Here is a 12,698-nt window from a genome sequence, read left to right as displayed (position 1 = left end):
AGGCTCCCCACTGAGCAGGGAGCCCGATGTGGGGCTCGATCCCAGGACCCTAGGATCATGACCTGAGCCAAAGGCAGATGCTTAACGACTGAGCCACCCGGGCGCCCCATCTAGTTGCTTCTAATTACTGTCATGGAGCTTTGGCTAGTCAACTGTGGTGATCTGTGCCTTTATTTTTCTTTCTGTAAAATGGAAATAATAGTGCTTACTTTACCTGCCTCATAAAAGTAATGGGAAGATAAAATGAGAAATTCAATGTCACAGATGTTAACTAAGAGGTAGAATCTGAAAACTTTAAATTCAACCTAACAATTAGAATATGACAAGAATTAATGTTCAGGAAAGGGAAACAATCAGGGTGCCTGGGTGGTTCAGTTGGTTGAGCGTCTCTCTCTTGGTTTCGGCTCAAGTCATGATTTCATGGGTCTTGAGATCAAGTCCCGTATGGGGCTCTGCACTCAGCAGGGTATCTGCTTGAGATTCTCTCCCTCTGCCCCTCCCCGCACTTGCGCTCACATTCTCTCTTTATCTCTCTAAAATAAATAAATCTTGGGCGCCTGGGTGGCTCAGTTGGTTAAGCGACTGCCTTCGGCTCAGGTCATGATCCTGGAGTCCCGGGATCGAGTCCCGCGTCGGGCTACCTGCTCAGCAGGGAGTCTGCTTCTCCCTCTCCCGCTCCCCCCTCTTGTGCTCTCTCTCTCTCTCACTCTCTCTCTCAAATAAATAAATAAAATCTTAAAAAAATAAAATAAATAAATCTTTTTTAAAAGGCGGGGGTGGAATGAAAACAAACCTTAGTATTAAAGGTCTTCAAAACTTCCCAGAAAATGGTTAAACTATATTTCCCTCATTCATAAATGAATGCCTATATCATAAGCCCTATGCTCAGCCCTGGAACAAAATAAACATTGTCTCAGCCATCACAGAGCATAAACTTAATCAACATTGTTTAATCCTGAGTTAATTTTATTGTATTCTAATCTTTTGAAAATATGGCTAACAGGAATATTTAGTGAGTTCAAATAACCCAGTCCCCTCCTGAACCGAGTAAGTAAATTCATTGTGTTCATGCTATTATTTTATTCCTCAGGGTGATCGAGACCCAATTCATTAAGAGTTATAGGTGTTATTATCCAAATAGTTTGCCTAGTATTATGCAAACCAGCTTATTTAGAATTTAACAGCTTTTCTTGACCCAATTGCAATTTAGGTCTCTTGTAAGACATATTTATTCTTTTTGGATCTTGGAGCAAGAAGAGATGTTCAAAGGGTCCCACAACCACCCATTAGTTTGGTGATCTGCATGATTCAACATAAAGTTATATTCATGGCTTAAGATTTATTATAGCAAAGCATACAGTGTAGGAACAGGAAGAAAAAGTTATACATAGGCAAAGACTAGAAAAATCAGGTGCAGGCTTCCTAAGTCCTACTTCTGAGAGGGTCATAAGGATTCATTTTTCTCTCTAGCTGGAGACCTAAAGACAAAGACAAAATGTCTCCACTTAGGGAAGCCCATCAGTCTTGAGGTCAAAAGTTGTTAAATGGTGCTGGTCACATAGCTACATGACTAGCCATGATTCAGACACATCATAAATCTTTGTGTTTACACTGAACAATGTTGACAGCCTGGTACCTCCTGCTACACTGCCCTAAGCATACAGAATAATACTATTAACCAGTGACTATGTGAACATTCCAGGAATTTAGTCCTCAAAGCTTGAACAAGCATCATTGCCCTGGCTCCAAGAGTCCCCAGAGATAAGCAAGACTGAGTAAAACAACCTGATACATTGACACTTTCCTTTAAATATGGAACAAGAATAATAGCTTAAAGGTCTCCTGTGCTCCAATTACTAAATTCAGACCTCAGTGTTATAGGCAGGAGGGTGGAGTTGACCTTTGAATGGCTGTAGCCCATGTTCTTTTGATACACCAAGCACCTTCTTCTAAGCATAGCACTGGCCACTAAAGCTATGTGGTGACTATGCTTACAACCAGTTATTTCCTCTACCCGTACCTGTCCCTGAAACAATGTGCTGGGTGCCTGGGTGGCTCAGTCAGTGAAGCGTCTGCCTTCAGCTCAGGTCATGATACTAGGGTCCTGAGATCAAGCCCCGCATCAGGCTCCCTGCTCAGCGGGAAGCCTGCTTCTCCCTCTCCCACTCCCCCTGCTTGTGTTCCCTCTCTCGCTGTGTCTCTCTCTGTCAAATAAATAAATAAAATCTTTAAAAAAACAAACCAAAAAAAACCCACAAAAAAATAAAATGCTAAGAAAAAAAAAGAAAGAAACAATGTGCTGACTAAAACATCTTTACCTGTCCAATGGTGGCACAGAGTGCTTACCTGTCCAGTGGTGGCATACAGTGCTTACATGCTGGGAAGTATCCAGTGGGGTGGCATATAATGCTACATGTTGGGAAGTATCACTTTCCTAATAACTTCCTTTCACGTGTTATGTCCAACCAATGTCCATAACTAACTCAAGTCTTAAGATAATTACTTTTACACTGATATTTCTTGCTTTCTTTATTTGTATTTATTCCTCTGGAACAGTTTTTATTTCTTAATTTGGGACATAATTGTCAAGAGTAAAGTGACTACCATTTCCTCTTTATATATGGCATACAGGGAGAAATTGGCAAGGAAATGTATATCATCAAGCAAGGAGAAGTCCAAGTTCTTGGAGGCTCTGATGGTGCTCAAGTTCTCGTTACTCTGAAAGCTGGAGCAGTGTTTGGAGAAATCAGGTATCTTAAAGATGCATCATAAGTATTAAAGTCTATTATTTGTCATAAAAGAAAAATCTTAGGTCATAAAATAACTAAGGTTCTTGCTCAAATTTGGCAAAGGTTTGATTGTTCTGAGAACATTGGTAAAATAAGGATTTTCATATTTCTATTTATCCCTTCTTCTGCCAAAGACCAAGCTCATTCAGCTCCTTAGTCCCAGGACCTAGTCAGTGCCTTGCATAAGGTAGATACTCAGTATATATTGAATATGTATATATGTGAATGAATCAATGTTGAAAGAAGAGGTTGGGAGACTTAGTTGTCAGATTGTTGGAAAACTTAAATGTCAGGCTAAGAGAGCAGTTTTGAGTAGGCCAAGGAGGTGAGAAACAACCAGATTTGACAGGTCTTTTAGGCCATGGTACAGAATTTGTATTTTATTCTAAATACAAATGGATACCAGTGGAGGATTTTAAGCAAAAGTAATAAATTTGAATTATGATTTTAAATGACCACTCCAACAGCTATGTAGAGAAGAGACAGTAGAAGAGCAAGAATAAAATAGAGGAAAGCAATTTAAAGTCATTTGTAGCAGTTCAAGTGAAAGATGATGGAATCTTGAACTAGGATACTGGCTCTGAAGGGGAAGAGAAGGGTGTACTGTCAGGCAGTTACTGATATATCAATTTCAGAATTGAGAAAATTGAAACTTTAAGGCACCAGTTATCTTGCCCAAGATAACATAGCTAATAGGTAGAAGGGACAACATTTAAACCTGAATTTTGTGGATCAGGGTCCAATGATCTTTGCACCACACTACAAAAGAATGATGTTCATCCAACCTCTGACTTCATAGTTGCTAAGAAATTATCTTCAGATTTCCAGAGATATGGATAATTTCAGATGACTTCATATTAATATAAGAGAGATTTCCTTAGAATGTTGAAGCATGTTATTTCTCTGTTGATAATGAGGCCTCCCTTTTTTTATTATTTTCTCCTTGCTTAAAATAGAGTGGACACTCCTGTGAGGATCCTGCTTTGGGGCAGTGATGGAAACACTTCTCAGAATGTCCAAGATTTTAGTTCTTTGCTCATTTTCTATTGCTTCCTTACTGGGAGTCCTTGCAAAAGTGATTTAATATTTTAGTGACTTAATAACCACTGTAATCTTCAAGGTCATAAAACATGCAACAGTCTAATCTGAAACATTACAGAAATTAATTAGCTGACCTCTCCCAAGGGTTGAGTACTCCCTGAAGAATAAAGCTTTATAAATACAAGTATGTTAATTGCTGATACTATCATCACAGGAGGAAATATTCTAGGAATAGAATCCAGGTGCTGCTGAGCTGCAATTGAAAAGAATCTTAGATCTTGACAGTAACTTCTCAAATAAATCTCCTATTACCCATTTGGTTTCTAAGGCCAAATTGAAACCAGTAGACCAGGCAAGCTCTATACTTCCTCAATAGTCTGGTTGATTCAAGCAAAAGGGAGCTTTTTGCCTTGATTCTCTTCTTGGCTATAGTTGAGGAGAAACAGGATGCATCTGGCTCTTCCCAGATACCCACAGGCTTCATAGGCCCACAGCTGTCATATGCCCCTGGAGCTCTAATTATTTATTCCAATGATGGAAACATGACTACCAAACATCTAGATACTGGAAAGATCTGGTGATCATCTTTACTACTCAAAAATGCTGTGACCTTTGTTAAAATGAACTACATCCAACACTATCATATAGCATTTTTTTTTATGTTATGTTAGTCACCATACAGTATCATATAGCTTTTTAAAGAAGGTTCTTTTTTCTGAGGAAAAAAATAAGAAAGAAAAGAATTGAGGGCTTTCAAGGACATTATATATTAATCTAAAAGAGCAAAGCCCTAACTAAAATATAGATTTACAGCCTGTCATGGAGAAAACCCAGACCATACTTCCAATTAATATCTGAAGAGTACAGACACCCATTTTTAATAGAGAGATCTAGGGTCTGCCAAAGGATGGTCTTGTAGTAGTTCTGACTCCATTGTTTTCCTTACACATACACTAAGTGCCAAGTCTTATTCACCAAATGTATTTAACCACTTCCTATCCTCCTGCTTCTCACCATTCTTGAAACACATCTGAACTTCTACCATTGGTATTGCTATTGTGATTTCAATAGAATTTCCTACTGGTTTCATATCTCTTTGAAATGTCTCCCCCTGGAAAATATCTACTCACTCTTCAGGATTCAATTCATGGGTCACCTTTCTGAAGCCATCTCTAATCACCCCTGAAACAATTAGATGCTCCCTGTTCTATGCTTCCATACTATTTTATTCATGACTTTACTATAGTAGTTACCACTGATTTATATTTAATTTGTTCAAATGGATCTTCCCAACAGATGAAGCTATTAAAATATAAGAACTAGAACTTTCCATCTCTATGTCACCTGCAGCCTCATAAAAATAATACAATAGACCAATGACATCACCAAGGTGGCAACATAAGTTCTTCCTCACTTTGCTCTTCCTCACAAGCACAATTAACAACTATTAGAAAACAAGACACTACTGAGAGAATCCTGGAACACATGGGGGAGGCTGAAGCATCCACTGCACCGCAGAGACCAAAAGACTGCATTAGAAGGGTAAGAGAAGTGACCACATTGCCACTCCCCAAGACCAGCATAACACCACACAGAGATCTCCCCTGAGCCTCCAGTTTCTCCAGTGTGAAAAGAGAACACAAGGGGGACAACCATCCCCCCCAAGCATTGTGGGAGCCCATACTCTGATCTTTCACCACAGGGATTGCAGGAGAATCTGTGAGTCTCAACCCCTGGGAATCTGACTGTGATGGAGAAGAGAGGAGAAGCTTGCAATAGCCAGCAAGTGGATCTTGTCAGACTAAGTTCATACCTGCCATGCCCAAGTAGTAATCCTAACCAGCAGCTTTGTAGAACCAAATCAGGAATGCACTCTGACCAAGGAACTCAGCAAAATGCGGATCTGTCTGATTCTGATCTTCAAACAAGGAGATTTGCAGATCTTAGAGCCCTGTTTGCCCTCATCCAGGCAAGGAGCTAAATCAGCCCCACCTACGCTGGAGAGTCTTCTGGCCCCATCTGACCAGAGGGCTAGTGACAACTCCTGGAAGCAGTGTGGGCCAGTGGCACTCAAGCCAAGAGGCAGGCAAGCAGAGTTGAACACTCCCAGAAAAGCCAGTACTGGGCATGGAGCATTCCCATGGTATACACAGGCAGGGGGATTAATTCATAGCAAGGCTAAGAGCAGCTCTCCTCAACCATACAACATGTTTGGGAAATTTAGAAGAGCTTAGAGCAGTCCCTTTCCCTCCCACACAAGCAAGGGAGCTAAGAAATAGCCCCACCTGCTTTGGAGAGTGCCTTCTGGCCCCATCTGACCAGTCAGGGCTGGAGACAACTCCTGGAAACTATGCTGGCCCAGTGGCACTGAAGCCACTTAATCAAGGTAGACAGGCAGAGCTGATAGTTTGCAAAGCAAAGCCAGTGGCCCTGTTCAGTAAGGGAACCTGGGGTGCAGGTTGGCTTGAGTTAGCGAACAATGAGCTTTATCTGCTTTAGAGCTGCTTTTCCTGCTGTGCCCAGGTAGGGAATCTAATTTACACCCCTGCTCATCGCTGACTACAACCTTTAGCCTATCCAAACAAGGAACCCAACCAGAATACACAGGAAGCTACATAGCCCATTCAACTGCCCTACATACAGTGACACTTGAGAGTACATACAGAGAGTACAGCCCACAACTTCTCCCATCTAAAGAGAAAAATCAGTGGCCTTACCTAACCAAGGAATTCAGTATACACTCTGGCCTGATTTAGGTCACCAAACAATAAGCTGGGTCCCATCCTGCTGCCCTGCTACATCAGGGAAGCTCATTTATAGCTGCATCTACTACTGAATAGTGTACCCAGTCTAGCCATCTAGTAAGCCTGACCAGAGAATCCAGGCAACCCTGGAGCCTCTCCTCCAGCTTCACTTGGATAGGAAGCCAGCCAGCAATCCTAGCCAGCTGTTCTCAGCCAATGGCACAATCCCCCATCTCCATCCTTAGAATTTGAACAATTGCATCACATAAAAATTGACTGTAATAGCAGACCACATCTGCCCAAGGACATACCAACAAACACCCAGAAACCCAAACTGAACTGATTGGTGAAGAACTGTCTCTGCCAAAGCAAACCCGTAAAGTCTGGTATTGGAGCCCAATTATTCAAATGTGCAAATAATAATGTTAAAAAATCAAGGATCATGAAAAATCAGGCAAATATGACAACACCAAAGGAAATTAATAAATCTCCAATAACTGACCCTAAAGAAATAGAGATCTATGACCTATCAGACAAAGAATTCAAAATAATCCTCTTAGGGAATTCGGGAAACTACAAGGAAAGATGATTGAACAAAATTAGGAAAACAATGCATAAACAAAATAAGAAATTCAACCAAAGATGTGTGGGGACGTGTTGTCAAGAGTCCTTGAGACCCCTGGATGTTCTATGTCTCTTCCTGGTCTCACTGCACTAAGTCTATGCCCCTTTCTCAACTTGACCTCACTTGGTTACATCAAGTAAGGAGAAGTAATAGTCATCTCTGCATATCAAAAACTAGAATCTTGCAGGACACCTGAGTGGCTCAGTAGGTTAAGTGTCTGCCTTAGGCTCAGGTCATGATCCCAGGGTCTTAGGATCGAGCCCCGCATCAGGCTTCCTGCAGGGAGCCCACTTCTCTCTCTGCCTGCCACTCCCCCTGCTTGTGCTCTCTCTCTATATATATCTCTCTCTCTGACAAATAAATAAATAAAAATCTTAAAAAAAAAAAAACCTAGAACCTTTCTAAAAGCCCACCAAGAGGACATTCAATACCCTAAATTGTGTTGCAGCTTTTAAATGGAATACTATGGAACCCTCAAAAATAATGCTATAGTTGGGGTGCCTGGCTGGCTCAGTTGGTGGAATGTGTGACTCTGGGTCTCAAGGTTGTGAGTTCGAGTCTCACACTGGGTGTAGAGATTACTTAAAAATAAAATCTTAAAAAAAAAAGTTCAACCAAAGAAATAGAATGATCAAAAATATATATACATATAAATGCAAGAGTTAAAAAGCACAATAATTGAACTAAAGAATTCAGTAGATAGTTTCAAAAATAGACTCAACCACACAGAAAAACAGTGATCTGTATGTAGGACTTTGGAAATTACCCAGAGGAGCAAAAAGAAAAAATAATGAAAAAAGTGAAAAGGCCTACAGGGGTTATGGGACACAATGATGTCTTGATACATTAACTCTTTATCATTATATAATGACCTTCTTTGTCTCTTTTTACTATTTTTAACTTAAAGTCTATTTTGTTTAATATAAATATAGCTACACTAACTCAAAAAGATATCTGCAATCCCGTGTTCATAGCAGTATTATTTACAATTGCCAAGACATGGAAATAACCTAAATATCTACTGATGGATAAATAGATAAAGAAGTTGTATTCAGGGGCACCTCGGTGGCTCAGTCAGTTAATCATCTGCCTTCAGCTCAGGTCATGATCCCAGAGTCCTGGGATCAAGCCCCACATAGGGCTGAGCAGGGAACCTGCTTCTCCCACTCTTCTCCCTCTACCACTCCCTCTGCTTGTGCTTTCTTTCTCTCTCAAATAAATAAATAAAATATTTAAAAAAAAGAAATTGTATTCCTATATTTATATATATATGAATATCCATATATATGAATATTAGCCATAAGAAATCCTGCTATTTGCAACAATATGGATGGACCCTGAAGGCATTATGCTAGGTGAAATAGGTCAGACAGAGAAAGAAAAATATTGTATGATCTCAGTTATATGTAGAATCTTGAAGGAAGGAAGGAAGGAAGGGAGGGAGGGAGGGAGAGAGAGAGAAAGAAAAAGAAGAAGAAAAGAAAGAAAGAAAGAAAGAAAGAAAGAAAGAAAGAAAGAAAGAAAGAGAAAGAAAAGAAAGAAAATATTCATAAAAAAGGCTTGAGGTTACCAGAGGCAGAGAGTGGGGGGAGGAGAAATTGGAGGAAGGTGGTCAAAAGGTACAAACTTCCAGTTATAAGATAAATAGGTACTAGAGTTATAATGTACAACATGATGACTATAGCTAACACTGCTGTATAATAGGAAAGTAAAGAGTAAATCCTAAGAGCTCCCATCGCAAGAAAAATTTTTTCCTTTTTTCTTTCTTTTCTTTTTATTGTATTTATAGGAGCAGATGAATGTTAGTTAAACCTACTGTAGTAACCATTTTATGATATATGTAAATCAAATTATCATGCAGTATGCCTCAAATTTATACAGTGATACATGTCAATTGTTTCTCAATAAAACTGGAATTAAAAAAAACTATACAATAAATAATGATTTTCATTGATATCCCGCCTCTTTTCAAAAAGAATTTGTAGGGGTATTCAGTAATTTTTAGTTAATTAGTTCACTGTGATTTATAAAAACAAGTGAAATTTATAATGTGAAGTGACTCAAAGAAGGCCATGCATGACATGGTAAACAAGAATGGCCAACAAGAAACAATTGCCTCCTTGAAGAGCCTTACAAACAGATGAGACAAGGAAACAAAAGATTCCAATACCAGGTGATGAAATGTTATGGATTACATCCAAAGATGGAGTATACACAGGATCTTACAGAGTACAAGGCTTCAAAATGACCAGTGTATCCCTTGGATTTGGCAATCACTTGAGCTTATTTGGGAACTGAAAGAAGACATTTCAGTGCTCCTCAAATGGCACATGCAGATAATAATGTGTGCACGAAGGTCAATCCTGGTAGTCCCTACTGTAGGATCTGTAAATGATTATTCACATAATGCCTATAGTGGTTGCATGGTGATCCTCACAAAGATATATCCATGCCCTAACCCCTGGAACCTATGAATGTAACTTTACTTGGAAAAAAACACAAAAAAAACCAAAAGGGCTCTTTACAGATATAATTAAGTTAAGGATCTCAAGATAAAATCATTCTTAATTATCTGGATGGGCCCTGTATCAAATGACAAGTATCCTCACATGAGACAGAAAAGGAAAAGACACAGACACAGGGGGAAGAGGGAGAGGCCATCTGAAGACCGAGGCAGAAATTGAAATTATGTAGCCACAGCCAAGGAATTCCTGGAGCCACCAGAAGCTGAAAGAGGCAAGAAAAGATTCTTCCCTAGATTCTTTGGAGGGAGCCCAGCCTTGCCAATACCTTGATTTTGGACTTCGGCCTCCAGAATTGTGAGAGAATGCATTTCTATTGTTGTAAGTCACTGGTTTTGTGGCAGTTTGTTAAAGCAGCCCCAGGAAACAAATACCAAACTCTTTAAACTGTTAACTTTAAAATTTTTACTGGGGAAAAAAAAGGCATGCTTAACACCTCCCTCTACTCACCCTACATGGCCAGTGCACCTCTGAGACCTATCAATCTTACCTCCTTGATATGTTTCCGATCATTTGCATCTTACCATCTCCATTGTTCCTGCTTTGGTCCAAACCACCTCCACCTCTCACTGGACAACTGCAATGGCCTACTCTGCATTTCCCACTTCAATATCTACATCTTCAGCAGTCCAGTCTCCACTCTGCAGCCAGAGGGATCTTTTGGAAACACAGATATGATCATGTCCCTCCCCTTCTGCTTAAAACAATTTAATACTTTTATACTGCTTTTAGGAATAAGAACAAAGTTCTTATCCTGGCCTACAAGGTCCTACAGAGGCTAGCCACTGCCCACCTCTCTACTTCACATTGCACCTCACTCTTGTGCTCTCTTTAATTCAGACTTCAGTTCCCTGAATATGCCACATGCCATATGGCCATGGGGAGTTTTTCACACATGCTGTTACCTCTGTCTGGACATTTTCCCATCTCCTTTACTTAATCTCAGTTCTTTCAGAACTTCCTATATTCTCTACTATAGGGACCTCCCAGTTCTCCTTGCTATATGCTCTGTCAGACTATATTCTTTTCTTTCTGAGAACTTGTCTTTGTAATTAAGCCCTCATTGGTGCATTTATTTCTTTGATGTCTTTCTTTCTCACTAAACTGTGGGCACCAGGACTATTGTGTATGGCTGTTCAGTTGTGCTCTGCATCAAGATGACCAGTGAGGGACCATATTCCACTCCTGAGTCATGATCTCTTCTATTGTGCTCTTCTTCATGCACAGGTACTCTTTACTTTGCAAATGGGAACATTTTTCTGGCCCAGCTTTGCACCCACAGGACTACATGGACCCAGAGAAGCTACATTTTTCTGTTTTGCACAAAGGCACAGGTTTCCGGGGACAATAGCGGACACCACATTTGGTTTGTTCTGCACTCAATTCCCAGCCCTTAGGGCAGTGCTTGGCCCACATAGTAGCTAATAAATAGTTATTCAACAAATAAGTGAATGTAATTATCTTACTATCTTTGCAAATGTACTAATACACATTCATTTTTGTCATGAATATGCATATTCAGCCTTGTGCCCTTTTAAGTCAGTTTTTATTATTAAGAATGGCACTGCTGTGTTCATCTTTATAAAATTACTTTGCTTTTATTTCTTTGAGGTTTATTCCCAAAAGTGAAATAACTAGGTCAAAAGGTAGAAACATTTCTATAATTCTTGTACTATATGGGCAGATTATTTTCCAGAAAAATTGAATCAATTTACAATACAACATGCGATGTATAGCTATTTTTCCCTAACGTCACTGCCTTTACTTTATTATTCTCATTGGTTTTGCATTTTAATAGGTTGTTTTAATTTGCATTTCTCTAAATAGTGCCTGAGAAATAATAGGTCCGCAATAAATATTTTCTAAATGAATTAATTTTCTATGGACCTATTTATTTTCATAAATATGATCATTTATTTACCTTCTGTATTTCTTTCTTTTTTCATCATCCTTTTTTCATCGTATATATAGCAGGTTATTGAGTAGAATTGAGGCATTGATGTATTCTTATATATTTTAAATAGTGTGGTTTTCATGTAAAATATTTAAATTCTGACATTTCATCAGTTTTATTGGTCAAATCACCCATTCTGAGAAAGCTTTTTTGATATTTACCTTGTATCATAGTGAAAAGCCCAAAAATTTTGAAAAATAATCTAAACCTCTTTTTCCCTCTACACCATGTTTGCCCATGTATTTTCACTACATCCTTTTGTAGACCATCTCTTTGATTGTGTAGCGCCTTTTTGCTTAGAGCAAAAAGCAAACCTCATCTAAGTTTCACAGTATTCCTGTAAACAACTATATTTTCAGTACCATTGTTAAAACATGTATCCAAATATCCTAAGGACACCTCCTAAAGTAACTTTGTCCAGTGTCTCTAATTTTATGAAAATCAAGGTTCCTTACCACCATTTGGAACAGCAGGAGAGGAGTCAAGCTTCTGACAGTCAGACTTTGGCATAGCTTATCATGCCAGCCTGACTGGCTTCTTCCCTTATTTTTTCTAATGTCCACGGGCAAGTAAATATGTGTCATTAAAATAATACCAATGACTTCACTGGCAGCACTAAAGGTCAAGTGTAAAAAAAAAGTTCTCTTGATTAGTCAGCTCTGGTCTTACATTTGAATTTCAATAATGAAACTCATAGTTTTGTTTTTGAATAAGTCACTTCACTGATTCTGGACCTCAGTGATTATGTCAGTAGGTATAGGTAAGAACCTACATACCGGATAGACATGGTCATTAATATGTGTCATTGTTAGCTATTCTGACTCCAAAGAAACGCTTAATAAGCTACTGTATAGTTTGTTTGATATGGTATTTTCTTTTTTTTTTTTTATTTTTTTATTCTTATGTTACTCCCCATATATTACATCATTAGTTTTAGATGAAGTGTTCCATGATTCATTGTTTCTGCATAACACCCAGTGCTCCATGCAGAACGTGCCCTCCTCAATACCCACCACCAGGCTA

At 39.1% G+C, this 12,698-nt stretch overlaps 1 protein-coding gene across 1 annotated transcript in view; it reads left to right on the top strand.

Moving 5' to 3' along the window:
- CNGB3 (cyclic nucleotide gated channel subunit beta 3) overlaps positions 1 to 12,698 on the top strand; it is a 128,231-nt gene that overhangs the window by 106,207 nt on the left and 9,326 nt on the right. The window contains exon 15 of the mRNA XM_006727116.3: positions 2,632 to 2,750. Within this exon, the coding sequence (XP_006727179.1) occupies positions 2,632 to 2,750 (119 nt within the window). The remainder of the gene's footprint in view (positions 1 to 2,631; positions 2,751 to 12,698) is intronic.

The sequence above is a fragment of the Leptonychotes weddellii genome, chromosome 4 (genome assembly GCF_054177405.1).
Source record: "Leptonychotes weddellii isolate Sample4059 chromosome 4, ASM5417740v2, whole genome shotgun sequence".
Lineage (NCBI taxonomy): Eukaryota > Metazoa > Chordata > Mammalia > Carnivora > Phocidae > Leptonychotes > Leptonychotes weddellii.
This window is presented reverse-complemented; position numbering and strand designations above follow the sequence as displayed.